Consider the following 16291-nt stretch of genomic DNA (forward strand, 5'->3'; position numbering starts at 1 on the left):
CGTAAATAAATGATCTCCTCCTGCAAAGAAGCTTAAAGCGGCAACATTGATAAATTCACAAGCAGAACCTGTAAAGTCATTCATTTAGCAGACACTGTTATCAAGCTTTAAAATCATGGACCATCAAGTTTTGCCTATGGGAGCCAACCATAAGCACGGTATACAAAGCTACACTCTAAATACTGGTTGGGTAAAATATAGATGGAACTGTAGGGTTATATGCTGTGTCCACCATAGTGGAAACAAATGGATGAAGTGCATTTTTTACAAGAGTGATTTAGTGTCTGGTCGGTGAGGTGTTGGAGGGAACACAAACCTGTAGAATATGCGCGTATTGCGTTCATCATGTGTGTACATTTTATAAAATGAAGATTTTGATCATTATTAAAGTAATCTTACATCGTGAGAGCCGAAAGCCTAGTGAGCAGTGCTCTGACGTGTGCCGCACACGGCAACCCGTGTTTGAATCCCGTCTGGGGGTCCTTTGCTGATCCCGTCCCCCTCTCTCTACTGTGTAGTTTCCAGCCCCCACTGTCCATTAAAGGCACAAGTACATAAAACAAAGTAATCTCACCTCTGTGTCAACACTATTTTATTTTAAATCTATGTCAATATGGTTAAAATTGCATAACTATAAATGGCATTTATTGTAACTACAGTAATGTTTTTATGAATCACAATATAAATATTACAAGTGACCCTTTGTAACCTGCAATCTGTGTCAACATCAAATGACACTAGAATTATTATCCATAATCCATAACAAATTAAAGGGAGAGTTTGCCTTCTGACTTCAGAATACATTCAGAGGAGATTTTTCAAAATCAACCATCAAAAATGCATTTCGACTCTTCATAATAATGCCCATTAAAAACACATAGTTCACAGATAGAGAACGAACATTTGTTATGCCGTTTTAAGTTCTCAACTCTTAATTATATGGTACATTGCATTTGATACAATTACTTAAATATACACCTAAAACATGAAATGCTGTATTTAATCATGTGTTTATGCGTTTCCATACAAACCTAAAATAAAGGGTTTAATTATCTTTCTAAAGGGGAAGTTCACCCAAAATTCAACTTTGTGTGATTTATCACTCACCCACATGACGTTAAACATGTTTAGAGAACTTCAGGCATCTTCGGAGCACAAATGAAGATATTTAGGTGACATTAGAGAGATTTTCAGGCCTCCTCATAGACATCATGGTGTCAGTTTTTGCCAAGGTCCAGAAAAGCACTCAAGACATCATTAAATTGGTCCATCTGCTCATAGTGACTCAGTTGAATTTTGTTTAAGTGTGAATGCTTTATGTGTGAAAAACAAACCAAAATACAGACTTGAATCGATAAATTCTCGTCGCTTCAAAAAAATGTAACTGAGCCGATATGAGCGCGCGGATGGACCAAATTAATGATGTCTTTAGTGCTTTTCTGGACCTTGACAAAAAACTGACACCATCATGTCTATGAGGAGACCTGGAAATCTCTCGGATGTCACCTAAATATCTTCACATATAATGTGGTGCAATACCATTTGATTTGAGCTCAGATGACGCCGCAAGTTTACCATGTCACAACTGTGTGGTTCCCTAAAGTACCCTTAACATCCAGAGAACACAAAATGTTCTTTATAGTAGAAAAGGAATAAAGGAGAAATAAAAAGATTTTCTAGAGGCATTTTTGGTTCTACGAGGAAAAAAGTTCATGTTTGTCTAAAAAAGTACATAGACGTGAATCTATAATGTCATTTTCAGAAGACTGTTGTATATTGTGTCTAGTAGCAGTGATGGAGGTGAGGTTTCAAACAACATTTCGAAGTCGGACCACTACTTGCCTACCAAGGTAAAAAAGAGCAATGTGGATATTTTTGCGGCGTCTAGTGGTGACCAATGGCTCACTCCAACACTTCTGAAACACTACAGCTCTCATTTTCGCTTGTTTGCTGGAGGAGATAACATATTTATGAAACGCGCTCTGTTGAGCAGTTTATCCATTAAGAGCTACTGTAGAAACAACAGGGTCAAATTCCATGTAAGGGGACCCAGGTGTATGTAGATAGAAGTAGTTCATTCTAAGGTAATAAAAACATAACGCTTCATTCTGTAAGGTCTTTATTCACCTCTGAACACATATGTGTTGTATTGCATTTTTGTTGATAAATCCTTTAATGATGGATTTTCTTATTTAATATTCAGAAATATATAGGTTTTACACTTTTGATTGCAAGTCAATACGGTTACAATTCCACAGCAAATAATGAGAGCAATGCCCTTGGTAAGGTTATTCAGCCAAGGAGAACGCAAGCAATGTTTCAATGAACAACCGTAAACAGCAAAACACTCCTGCATTCCAGAGCATAAAGAAACACAACACACACATATATCTTTTTCTGCACTTTAATACTATCGAGAAACTGAACTAACAAAAAAACAATACAATGTGGTGCAATAGCATTTCTGCCCCTGAATAAAACAGACTCTTATAATGATTATTGCCATATAAAGGTAGTACGGTGTGACATGAAACCATCAAAACATTATCAGTGTAAACTATAAGTTCTTAGAAACATCATCTAAATGTGTTAAAAAATAAATGAAGCACCCGAGTGCTGTGTTCAAGCTACACGCATAGCTTTACAGTATGAAAAGAAACAAAAAGCAAAAACGTTTCAGCTCTGGTCCTCAAAACAAGAAAATAAGACAATAGTTAAAAAGAAAATAGTTTTTACTAACACATGATCAATATATCTAACATTTCAAACATGCTCTGATACAGATGTGAAATACATAAGTACAGTGTTGAAGTGCGTGCTCAAAGGTATGGATACCGTAACATGTGTGCTATTCTTAGTCATGTATAAGAATATGGCGGTAGTGTGATCTCCGTAAAAACACTTCATCCACTCCATCGGCATCCCATCCATCTTTTAGCATTAATGTAGAACTGCTCAGAATTGTTCACACATGTCCTCGTGTAGGAAAATGATTTAGTAATATACACTACAGCAATATGTACTGCTTTACTATTTAGTGTTTTTGTTTACATAAAGGAAATACAGAGCTTGTGTTTAGTTTGTAAACGACCGATTTATGATGCAATGATTCTTTTAAATCTATAGATCCCTATGGATGTATTCACATCAGACATTAAAGACGATAAACTAGTGTGTGTATTTTTCGTCCCTTTACATTTGACCTTCACAGAAACATTTGAAGCAATATCACCCAGCCCCATATGTCCTTTATTTCAATGCTGTCGAATGGAAACCTTTGATCTTTAGAACGTCGGCGGTTCAGGAATGGAAAAAACACTGTATTTTGTAAATAATGAAACGCTGTGTTTTGTCAAAGACGTATTAACAAGCTCCTTTTCATTTGTCAAATATTTGCAAACCCCACAGACGAACATGAAGGAAGACCAATAGATTTGTGAAAAAACATGGAGATACAAGGTTTCCGTCCAACAGCGATTCTTAGAATGATAAATACTGCAACAGCTGAAACACTGTTCATAATACTTTTGCTAATACTGACAAAGATTTCCTTTTGTTTGGCATCAGAAGATAATTCACTGCACACCGCAATGAAAACGTGTTTTTTGTTGCTTTTTCCTATTTCTTTAAAAAGATAACAGCTATGTCAATGGAAGTCACAGAACTGAGAATGGAAAGCATTAGAGGTCACAGCAATGTACAACTCATTACCACCATTTCATATAAAGTGAGAACATAAAACATAAGACAGCACATGCTTTAGGGAATCCTTCTAGTGTTGGTCCATAACTCTTCAATAATAATACAGATCCACACAGTGGAGGTCACTACAGTGCAGACCAGCACAGCACTGTGTGTCGTCTGTGTGTTCTGTGAGCTGTGCCATAGCGTGCAGTTTGTTTATACAGCGCAGGCCAACACAGTGCAAGTGAAAGTCACAGTATGTAACAGAAAACTGTCTCCCGTCTGCAGCCAAAGCCTGCGGTTAACACCTTCGATTCATCTCGACGCATAATATTCTACTAGTAAGTCCATTTTAAAACTGCATTAAACATTGTGTCCTCCAGTTTAAAAAAACACAGAAAAACTACATACAGGTGGTTCCAGCGATCTCTAAAACATCTCAGATTATACGCCAAAACAGCACAAACATTCACAAATTATATAGTGTTCCTTAAAGCAGTGTTTCCTAGAATTACACGCGACCGACCTTCGCGTCGCCAATGGCACCCCACACGTCGAACACAAATTCATCTGGAAACGCAAAGTCGCCCAGAGTCTCGTCCAGAGCTTCCGCAAACTCGTCCGGGTTCATTTTGTCCTTGCCGAGTTCCACCATCGTGGCAGCTGTAAAGAAGTGTGCTGGTGAGAAATAGAGCTACATATGTAGACACTTTTTGTGGGTCTTGGCTGTTCATTTAATGGGGACCATTTTAAAACTGCATTAAACATTCTGTCCTCCAGCTTAAAAATAAACACAGAAAAACGTATTATCACGTGACATACTTATTATCATTTCTCCAGTAAAAAGTAGATTTCTACACCACTATGACCAGCCGACACTTAGTATTTATATGCACAAGCTAGAAACATACATACATACATGCCAAATGACAAAGTGTATTTAAAGTGCTTTTAGATTAAAACAGAGTACGTGTATGTGCGCAGGCACGTAGTGTTTCTTTACAGCACAACATCACCATCCACTGGCCTGGCGCTCGTAATACATCGTTTTTCTGGATCCAGTTTTTTTTTCATGTCAACTCACTCTCAATGTGGTTAAACACAGTTTTGTATTAGGAACACACACTGATGATATGTACAGATTAAATTCACCTTAAGTCTTTTTGGACAAACGCATCTTCCACACATAGCTTAAAAAGAGGAAAAGAATAAAAAAGCCTTGTAAACATACCGAGTTCACTGTCTCTAATACCCATGTAGCTCTCCAATAGGTCATCTACTTTCTCAATAGCTTTTTCTTCAAATGCAGAGGGCTGCAACACAAATCACACAAAAATTTTATTTCACATTTTTACAAAATTCATTCTTAAATCATTTGAATTTACATTTGTCTAGGTCAGAAAAAGGTTTTCAGAGTAGTATTATATAAACATGTTTCCGTTTGGTTTAATATTTATATTTCATTGAATGATTTAAAAAAAAATTACTTTCTAAAGTATAATACGTGACACAGAGATAAGCATTAGACTCACTACAGATCTTTGTCATTTCTAACCTTTAACCAGGATAACCAAATCTCTATGATTCCTCTGATTTTTTATGACAAGAACAGCTCTGTCCCCTTATCTCAAGATTAAGCTGTGCAAAACCACAATGTCTCACGTTTTTGTTATTGCTGGATGGATCGGTCAAATCTTTACATTAATATAGTTTTGTGTGAATTCCTATTATATTCAGTTCAAGCAGATGAGTTATATAGACCATTTTATCGGACGTGCGCGGCTGACCCCCAGTTAACCCCAGTTTGGCTAGTGTCTAATAATATAACTATTTATATTTTATTTCATTTATGTTCATATTAGTTTGTATTATTATTTTACTGTATAATAATTGTATCAAATAGACGATTTCTTGAGTTTTGTTGTATTTTCATTTAATTAAATAAATAATTTGAATGGGTCCTGCAGTTTGGTCGCATTTAAACAAACCGGTCAAGACATGGTACATTGACATCTAGCAGATGAGACAAGTATAGCAAAGTAACAGTTCTTCTCGGGTTCTTCTGAATGTTATCAGAAATAATCTACAGGCCCTCTATTGTTTGTGAATTTGTACAGGAAGTTAGGTTGGCTTGTTTATGTTGTTAAGATGAAACACGTCTTTAAACATGCGTGTGTATGGTAATGCAAGGTAGTTGGCGACATGCAGGCTTATCTCCACAGACACATCACAGGTAAAGGTGACCCATGACCTGAAATAAATTAGGGAGATCAGTATTGTACCAGTCTTACCAGTTCCTCCACAGTGGCTGGTCCTTTAGATCTCAGACGCAGAGTTCCTCTTCCTGTTCCTAACTGTACAGAGCCAGACTTGCTTCCAGAGCGCTGACTGATCATGTCTAACAAAAACATGAAAACAACATATTGTTGTCATCAGGTCAGATTCATTATTATTAAACTACTGTAGTTGGAGGACATAAAAAGACATACCAAATGCCTTCAGAGGTTCAACCAGCTTTAGGACGAAGGTTTTCCCTTTGGGTAATTCCTTCAGCATTTTGGCAACCTCATAATGGCGACAGCCGATGAGTATCTGGCCATTGATGGATTCAATCATGTCGCCCACGTTGATGACCTGGATCTGATGAATAACACTGCCTTCTCTGATTCTCTGCAAAGGAAATAGATCACTTTCAGCATCTTATTCTTGTGCAGACTTAAAACTATTTGCATACTTAAAGACACCCAAAAATAAATATACATCCTCGTGTCATTTCAAACCTTTTTGACTGTCTTCTAAAGAACACAAAAGAAAACATTTTGAGGAACGTTGGTAACCATAAAAACATTGGCCGCCACTGAATTCCATTGTCTTGACGCACAACCAGACATTTCTTAAAATAAAGGTTTGGATGGACACGAGGGTGAATACATTTTGTGAACTATTCATTTAAGATCCAATAATGGTTCTCACTTTTATAAAAGCATAGCCAGCTCCATTGTCAGTGATGGTGAGCCCAAGAGCATCTTCTCCTTTAAACACCTCCACCTCTTTCCTCTGGCCCTTTGTGTGAGCAAATATGAAGTCCTCCAAACCAATCTGGCCACCCAAAAGTTTGTCCATGTCCACTTTGTGAGTATTCAGTGTGCAAAACATTACCTGAAAACGAGTGGTAATATTACAATTTGACAAAAAAAGAATTTTGTCCTTATAATGCAAATGAAAACAGGCTCAGGGCCTCACCTCTGTTGGAGGTATCCCAAAAGCCTCTCCTATTTTGGCATAGAGTTCACGCACATTGCTGAAGCCCTCGATGCGACCGGTGGGGCTGCCGTGCGCCAGCTGGGTGTGGAAGATAAGACGAGGTCGCATGTTGGTCGGTGGAGGTGGCAGGCCCTCCTGGGTAGCTCCTTCGCCCACGCTAACCCCGCCATCCAGTCTATCAACCCCAGAAATGTTCAGCCCGGCCCGGATGGGTTCTGCCTCCTCGTTCTCTACCAGAGGAGACGCTTTCTTTCTGCGACCCAATCCAAGAGGCATTTTAAGGATGTTTGTGTTTTTGTACACGCTACAAAATGTTTTACAACAAAGGTGGATGTGCACTTCGTCTTTGATCTGCAGAAAGGCTTTACAGCCTGGCACCCGAATCAGAGGAAGTCTCTGCCTGCGAGCGCTTCAGTTTCACCCAGTCATAAGGAAATCTCCACACCTATGATATAAAAAGAGGAGAACATTTACATTTAGTCATTGTAAGTCGCTTTGGATAAAAGCGTCTGCTGTGAGAGTTCAGGGAGCAAAACAGCAATATGTCATACAGGGAAGTTGGGTGTCGTTCATTCATGATTTTTTATATGTAACAACAATCACAAAAATAAACGATTGCTAAATGAATCTCGTATGGCGTAAGAGTAGTTCAAATGCATTCATTCATTTGACAAAACTAAACTCTGCACAATTGAAATGAAATGCTACACAACGTCTCAGTTCTCCAGTCTGACATGTATCACAGACAACAGTGTGAGTTAGCATGTTAGCATCGTCTGGATATCACGACACTTACCAAACAAACAGACCGCGAGGAAACCCTGAATAACCGGAATGTCAATCCTATAGTGCACTTAATACAGAAGACAACTACTGAGGGAATAAACGGTAGATGTTAAGGGAGTATGCTCTGGTATGTTGAAGGAGGGCGGATATCACATCCCTCAACACAACCTGATGAGTGCTGCTCTTCCTCTACTGACCAGCAACCCAACTCAAGAGCGTGCGCACTGCTGACACCTGCAGGCCAGAGGGAGTAACTGCGTGTATTTTTGTGATGGGAAAATATTTGAATGCGTAGCAAAACATTATGCAAGTACTGGAATGTGTGACTTCAATCTTCTCTTCGTTCATTCTTTCTTATGCAATTATTACTATATGAATGATATAAACCAGATATAATACAAGTTAATTGTAATTCAATGTCGAATTACTCACGCTGCGCAGACCGATCAGATTATGACATCAAAGTACCGCGAGAGCGAGTCAAAACAAAACTACAGCTCTCGAGGTACTTTTTTGAACACCAAATCGTATTTATTTTATTTATTTACTTCTGTAAGTTGCGTATGTGCCTTTTTGAATGTGCTCGTGTGTATTGTTGATTTCCCCTTGATCCTTCTATTGCCCGAATACTTATAAAACCGCATTACACCAGTAGATGTCAGCAGTGAGCGTGTAGTTGATATAACATTTTGATTTAAGAAATAATTGAAATATCAAATCTATGATAAAGCTAAAAGCCTCCTTAATGTTATATTGGATATGTTGCTTGTTTTATGGTAGACAATTGAATTAGCTTGTAAGCCGTGCAATAGTTTTTTTTATAGTAAAACATCCAAAAGCTTGTGTGTTTCTAAGTGTTGCCCCTCGGTGCATTACTCTTAATATAATTCATGCTGAATTATAATCTATATGTATAAATATATGTTAATACAGTAACTGCGAGACGCTGTTGCATTATGCAGATAATGAAGCGAAAGAAGACAGCAGTTGTAAAGACTTTATTTGCAGTTAATAAAAACAAGTACGCAAAGAAAACTAGTTGGTAAGCATGTCACATTAGGCTTATTAAAGCAGCTTTACAAAGTGTTTTTACAGGATAAACACATAGTTATTGCAAGAGTAATCGCCACACACAAAATGTGATCTAAACACCTAAAACAAGTTCAATTGTGAATTTTAGGGGCAGCATGCTGATAAGACAGCAATAGTTTGCATAAGTGTCATGATTAAATTCATTTTCATTCATACCCAGTTCACATTATTTGGCACAAATACTATAATTGCTTAGAAAATCAGTTTGAAGAGAGACGTTCACGGCATCTTAAATGAATAATCTGAAAGAATGCCAAGCAATATATTACATACAACAAACAACAAAAGGCTTATGCTCTATTTTGTTTAGAGTAAAAATCTGTGAAAATTCCCACAACACTGAGAAAGAGTCCTTACAGTGACCTCAGAAAGCATAACTAAATGACAAGTGGCATTTTTTTTATTATGAGAGAGATAGAGAGAGAGGGGGGGGCACACCTTCAGGCAAAACATTTAATAAAAAGAAAGTTTGTGAGGTTATACCTCAAAATAATATATAAATACTGCTTGAAAGACCAAAATTGTGTAGTTTTCAAACAGTGGGTCTTGTCCATAGTTCATGTAATAAACCAATTGTTACTCTGTGAACTTCAGAAATGACTTCACACAAAATCACCGTGCGTGGCAAAGATAGTGTAAACTAAAGCTTGGGTGTCTCTCAGACAATAAAATTACGTTATTGTTAAAGGGATTCTGAAAATTCTGTCACCATTCACTCACCCTCAGGTTGTTTCAAACCTGTATACGTTTATTTGTTCTGTTAAACAAAAAGAAAGATATTTGTAAGAATGTTAGCAATTGTCAGTTCTGGGACATCATCCATTAGTAGGAAAAGAATGTTGTATATTTTTTGTGCTGTTGAACACAACGTAAGATCATTTGAAGAATTTAGCAACACAAATGGTTCTATTTCATTTTTCCTACAGAATTGAATATTTCTAACATTCTCCAAAATATCTTCATCAAAACAAAGTAATTTATACAGGTATGAAATGAAACAAGGGTGAGCAAATGACGACAGAATTTTCATTTTTGGGTGAACCATCACTTTCAGGGTGAAAGTGTCATTTATTTAATGTAAATAGTTTCTTGTATATTAAACACAACTGTAAGCGAGTAGAAGAGGAAAGTTCAGGAAATCTGTTTAAAAACAACCAAGATTTTGTGATTCTGTTTAGTGAGGCAGAAATATCACACTTTTACTTCAATAGTGTCCAAACATCATCTCGAGCCACTGTATTTTTCATCCGTATCTTTCACAACATTTAGGTATTTTACTCCCTTTAAGATGACTCTTGAGTCACAGCTGACACTTCCGCAACAAAAAAAGTCACACAGTACTTGTCACTCTGGGGCAGTTTGGGGTTAAGTGCTCTATGGCACAGCACGTCTCGAGTCACTGGGCGCAAGCCAGTGTTGCCAGCAACATAACATGTAGAGCTCTGGAGGACCCGTGATAAAACTGCTCAAGAAGCCTTATAACATTCCCGAGCCATCACTGGCAGTCAAAACTACAACCTCAGCCAAACCAGATCTACAGATCTGCACCTGCTCCCTGCTGCTCTTCAATGGGCCTTTCCACAGATACAACCACATACGAGATGCTCAAGTATGTATAAACCCTGATGCTTTTCAGAGATGACTTCTTGATATGAGGATTGGATGCCATTCAGAATAGAGCTGAGAATGTCTTAAAATGTTTACAAAACCTCAGAAAACGTGTAGAATTTGAAGTGAGCTAGATAGCTAAAAAGATTTAAAGTGGAATTAAAATGAAAAGAAATTTAAAGAAACGACAACTTTATATTTCAGTTTTTATATGAATTAGCCATAAACACGGTACAATGTATAAGGTTATTTATTTAAGTTATATTACTATATATAAACAACCGAAAATGTTCAGGTCTGAAAAATTGGGACCAAAGAACAGGTTTTCAGACAGAAAACCTTAAACATAACACATAAGTAGGTTGTGTGTCTCTCTCTGTTGAATTATAGTCGGATTTCCTTAAAGGAAAATTCTGTCATCCTCCATACTCACCCTCCAGTTGTTCCAAATCTGTATACATTACTTTGCTCCGATGAACAAAGAGAAAGATATTTGGAAGAATGCAACTTAACAAATTAAGGGTGAGTAAATGATGACAGAATTTTCTTTTTCGGGGTGTACTGTCCCTTTAAATGCCTTTTCGGTTAATTCCTTTTGCTGTTATTCCACTTCAAATTTTAATTTCTACTCGTGATTTAACAGAATGATAATTCTTATATTCCGAATTTTGACAAACCCTTAAAACTGAAATAAAAATGTAATATAAGAAAAGAAACAGATTAATTTCCAAGTAACCAGAAGCAATAAAACAATGGAATTAAAACAAAATGTCAACTTCTGGTTCCTCTAGAAATACTTCATAATATTTCTTCTGAAATGCTTCACAGTGATCTGAAAAAGTGCACTGCATTATAATGACGGGATTATAAATTGATATAATACACTGCAGCTCTATTATGTTTTTATAGCAGATGCTTTCCATGTTGGTTCTGTAGAAAACCAGTTGGATCACAGGGCGTGTGCGTGGCTCTCGAAGCATCGGCTGGAGTTTCTCCTTCAGTCATTACAATGATCAAGGTGGCAGGATCTTAACAAGAGCTTCACAAGTACTCGGTCCTAACTTGTCTGGAAATGTTACCAAGAACTCCAGCACCATGTCTCCTCTCTTTTCAGGATACTTGGACAGGGGCAGTCCCTCTCCCACAATCCTCTTCTTCATGCCTGGTTTGATGACATCACGCGATGTCACAGTGACAGTTCTACCGTCCAGGGTGGGTGCGCTGATGGTGCAGCCACAAAGAGCCTTGCGTGTGAAAGTGATCAATGGTGTGAAAACAGCAAATAGAAACAGGGGACACAAAAGCAAAAAAATTAAGTGTCAGTATTCTCATTTATTACAATTTGCCCGACCAGATAAAAAGGCTTTAGACACTCACATCTTTCAGGGATATCTTCACAGAGTAAACAATGTCAGAGCCGTCCCTCCGAAAATAAGAGTGAGCCTTGTCCTTTACCACAAACACTATGTCAGCAGGGATGTTGGTCGGCGTCTCATCCCCCTCTTTGGGAAAGGTAATCTTAGTCCCCTCTTTCCAGCCACGTTTGATGTCCACGGTCAGGATCTTGTCTTCGGTGCGCATCGTGCAACCATCCGGGTTCAACCTCTTGCGAGAGATCTTCATCTTTTTCGTGCACCCAGAGAAGACTTCTTCAAGACTCACCTTGAGTTCGTGCATGACCGGGGGATCTTTCTTCTTTTCCCGGACCCCGTGTGCACCCGTCACGCGAGATTTGAAGGACCTGGGGAAACCGCCCATTCCTCCCATTCCAAAAGCAGCGAAAGGGTCATCAATATGCATGTCCTCATCTAAGCCGCCGTGGGATGCAAAGAACTGATCGAACGGGCTGCGGCCACCGAAGAACTCAGCGAACATGGCGTGCGGATCGCCATGAAAAGTGTAGCTAGGGCCGTTGCTCCCACAGCCAGCATGTCCTTTAAGACCTGCACACAAAAAACTGTTTACTGCAAACAGTAAGTCAACACTGTGGTAATTACAATAAACAGCATATAGAAACAGCAGAACCAGCTCACAGGAACCTGGCCACATGGTACAGTTTCAACTCTTAATCTGCAGATCAGAGGAGGTGTCAAAAAGTCCCTCGTCGATTCCATGCAACACGCTCCTGTATTGGCAGCATTCAGAGAAAACTTAAATGGTCACCAGGCTTGAGCTCTTGAGAGTTGCTCAAACTTTGTAGAGATTCTGTGCACCTTATCAACACATTTATTTTCATACTATTTTTGTATTAATCTTTTACTTGTTCAAAGATTGTTTTTAGAGATCTTACATGGTATCTAACTGTGCGTTCACACCGGCAGTGACTCTGTCGCTGTGTGTCGCTAGTCTCTTGCTACACGGTCGCTAGTAGGCGTTACTAGTAGGTCCGCATGAGTAATCGAAAAGAAATCGCACATGGTTGGCTGAGATGTTTTATGTGCAGTTTGTCTGTGAAACACTGTTAAATGGGGTTGCACGTGAAAGCCAGGGGGCGCTCTCTCGCACAGAAACTCAGATGCGCCATAGAAAAAGTACAACTGTCTTCCTATCTATATGTGTTGCCGGAAGTCGCCGTCTCAAAATTTGAAAACGAATGATATCGCCTCGCCTTGTCACTGGCGGTGTGAACGCACAGTAAGGGTTTTAAAAAATGAATGGCAGCATGTCCGTTTACTTAAAGATTCAAGATATTTAAACAAAAAACAACACCAATCATCTTCTGATCAAGTTTACATACACCTGGCCTTTAAGGGGATAAAATTCTGTCATCATTTATTCCTCAAATTGTTCCAAATCTGTTTAAATGTCTTTGTTTTGATGAACATAGAGAAAGATATTTGGAAACCAAACAGTTCTTGGCCACGGTAGGAAAAAAAGACAATGGTACTCAATGGTGCCCCAGAACTGTTTGCTTTCCTTCATCCTACAAATGTCTTTCTTTGTGTTGAACACAACAGATCGCTTTATAAAGCAACGTTCTTACTATGGTAGTCAAAATGGGGTCGAAGAACTGTTTGGTTACAAGCATTCTTCCAAATATATTTCTCAGAACAAAGACACGTATGCAGATTTCGAACAACTCGAGGAGCAAACGATGACAGCATTTTCGTTTTTGGGTGAACCGTTCCTTTATTGTGGGTCGTGTTGTGAACGTTTGTATCTTTCGTAATGGTCTCAATCGTCCTCGGTGTGAAAAGCTGGAACTCAACATCATACAGTCACTGTTGGAAAGGGGTCAAATATGCAGAAGATGCTGGAAAACTAGATGATGCCACAACTGGAGGACTTCACCGGAGACCAGTGGGCAGTTTTTAGGGCAGTGCTCGGGACAATATTCAGAATCAAGAGTTATATTTTTTAATTCAGTAATTATTCTTCGGACTGTTATGTATACGTGTTATAGATCATTCAGGACAGCAATATCATTAATAAATGTAAACTTTAAGTTTGATCATGTCTTATTTTTCTTAAATTATCAGCTTTCTTCATACTACAAAAACGAAATGTATCACACATACTACATAACCTATATGTATTGGGTCCTCGTGGTGACGTTAAAAGATCTGCACATATGACGTATGTCTATATCTTTGTAACTTTATGAACAAGATGACATCATCAAGGAAACAGAGGGTTTTTATCAAAGGACGATCTGATCCCATCAGTCTGTTTGCTGGGACAATCACACACGACTCATGCCGCACTCACCATCCTCTCCGTATCTGTCATATATATCCTTCTTCTTGGCGTCGCTCAACACGTCATAGGCTTCTGCGATCTCTTTAAATTTATCTTCCGCTCCGGCCGATTTGTTTTTGTCGGGGTGAAATCTTAACGCTTGTTTTCTGTACGCTTTCTTGATCTCATCCTCCGAGGCGCCCTTCTCTATTCCCAACACCCTGTAATAATCTTTCCCCATCACGACACTCGACTAAAACATCGCTATCCTACAACGATCCGCTTCCATGTGTGAATATGAGCCGCCGGCTGCCTGTCAACCCTGAAACGCGGGGCTGGAGTTCATCAAACTGTCCTTAAGTGAATTATTCCAATCCGTCATTGATCGGACGCGAGCGCTGTAGACTCGTGCGAATGTGTCATCGTTTTTTGCAAGACTGTCCTGAATCTTCTAATAAGCGTCGATCTAAAAACCAACAAAGAAGATTCCCTGCTCACGCACTGTACCGTGAGGTAGTCGACAACATCGCTGACCGCCCGCAGAAAGTGCGAGAAGAATCTCTCGCTCGGCTGCTGTAGAGCCTGAGGCCGCGGAGATCACAGCGCCACCTGTGGATAGGAGGACGAACGTAAAGCGGACAACAGCACTTAATGCGCTTACTGTATAATATTGATTCTGTATAATAACATTTGTAAAAATGTACAGCCTTGTATTTCATGTACATTTCAGTATGCCAAAAATATAATAATTACAATATTTCCTTTTCAATGTGAAAATGACTTTCCAACAGCGTTGGAAAAAGGCATTTAATTCTGGCATGTTGGCTGGATTGTTATTTATGTAAACAGACTTTCAAGGCAAGTATACTTAAATATAAACAATGAGCATGTTGGGTGATGCAGACGTGAGAGTCACATTAACAATAAAGCTCTCAATGTCAATAGATGAAACATTGCATTGGACATACAGCAATGCTTGTGAATAAACGCAATCATTTGATTGTCTCTCTGTTCCCCTTAAATGAGAAGTTCACCTTAAGGATGAAAATTCGCTTTTCATTTCAAACCTGGATGACTTTCGTATTTTGAAAAATATTGGTAACAGAACTGCACAGCCGCCCATTCACTTCTATCGTAACCAATGCATGTGAATGGCGGTCCGTTAACAACTGTGTGTACACTGCGTTAAGCATTCAGGATGATGTCATGTCATGTTTCTTGGTGTCCGTTTGCTCATGATTTCATCAATGTCCGGAACGCAAAGCCTATCAACCTCTGTATGAATAGCAAAGTGGTGTATTGGTGAGATTCTATATAGTACGCTGATCGGATTAAAAGCCGGTCATCTCAGAGCAAGTGTGAAATTCTTCTAATCTCATGTTTAGACACTTTATCATTGCAAATTGAAATGTTGAAGTCTACAGAAAGACGAGCTCTTGTTTGATTCCTTGCGTGTATGTTTAGAACACCGTGATCACGTTCAGCAACAGTTCAGAGGTCAAACATTGCAACCCAGACTGTCTACACGTGTATTAATCATATCATTTCATGTATTTTGAGCAGGTATATTTGAGCACCTTCCAAAAGCATTCAGAAATGGCCTATTCATATATTGTCTAGATGTAATGTTTTTCTTAAAAAAAGCTAAGCAATTTCTGCATTTTATATTCAAAGATGGTTTCTCCTTAGAAAATCGTGCAGAAATCATCTATTTTCTTTCTGCTTTTCACAATGTTGCTGAGCTGCTTTAAAGAAAATCCAACTTCTTCTGGGAAGGCTTTGGCTGAGCGATGTGTTGTCATTCACTTTATTGTTCAGGAGACATTCTAAGGTCTAGTGATGTCAAAAGAAAACTTGATACTGTTAATCTAAAACGTGTGATAAAGGCCTTTGATCATTTTTTGGGGCATTTTCCAGGATCTGCTTGATTCTGTGCAATTGCACGATCCTGAACAGCTGATGGAAACTAACATTGCATTGCTTACCTTGCTTATTACTATGTTCTACTTACAGTTGACAGACACAAATGAAGTCTGTACAGAGTGGACTGAATGCGAGAACCTCTAGGGACTCTTTGGCTTGTGAACAAACAAACTCCATAGTTAGGCATAAATAGATGTCTAACATTCTGACAGATACAAGGGTTACGCTGACAAATAAACAAACTCTGCCACTTACA

General features: G+C 38.6%; 2 protein-coding genes across 3 annotated transcripts; both read right to left on the minus strand.

Annotated features, from left to right (window-relative positions):
* Positions 1-2108: 2108 nt before the first annotated feature.
* On the minus strand, positions 2109-7940 carry gipc1 (GIPC PDZ domain containing family, member 1). Of its 2 annotated transcripts, XR_013786701.1 has the most exons (8): positions 7745-7940; positions 6928-7393; positions 6658-6843; positions 6174-6354; positions 5976-6082; positions 4916-4997; positions 3415-4347; positions 2109-3371 (listed from the first exon to the last, which is right to left on the minus strand). XR_013786701.1 is itself a non-coding variant. In XM_079457196.1 (7 exons), the coding sequence occupies exons 2-7, from the start codon at positions 7222-7224 to the stop codon at positions 4196-4198; spliced, it is 1005 nt and encodes a 334-aa protein (XP_079313322.1). In that variant the 5' UTR covers positions 7225-7393; positions 7745-7940; the 3' UTR covers positions 2109-4195. The 2 variants fall into 2 exon arrangements, 1 of the variants encoding a protein (XP_079313322.1); XM_079457196.1 differs by having other exon boundaries at positions 2109-4347.
* Positions 7941-8715: 775 nt separating this feature from the next.
* Positions 8716-14719, minus strand: dnajb1a (DnaJ heat shock protein family (Hsp40) member B1a). Its single transcript, XM_079456784.1, has 3 exons — positions 14143-14719; positions 11812-12377; positions 8716-11678 (listed from the first exon to the last, which is right to left on the minus strand). Exons 1-3 carry the CDS (start codon positions 14351-14353, stop codon positions 11448-11450), a joined length of 1008 nt encoding a protein of 335 aa, XP_079312910.1. The 5' UTR covers positions 14354-14719; the 3' UTR covers positions 8716-11447.
* Positions 14720-16291: the final 1572 nt, after the last annotated feature.

The sequence above is a fragment of the Barbatula barbatula genome (genome assembly GCF_947034865.1).
Source record: "Barbatula barbatula genome assembly, chromosome: 5".
Lineage (NCBI taxonomy): Eukaryota > Metazoa > Chordata > Actinopteri > Cypriniformes > Nemacheilidae > Barbatula > Barbatula barbatula.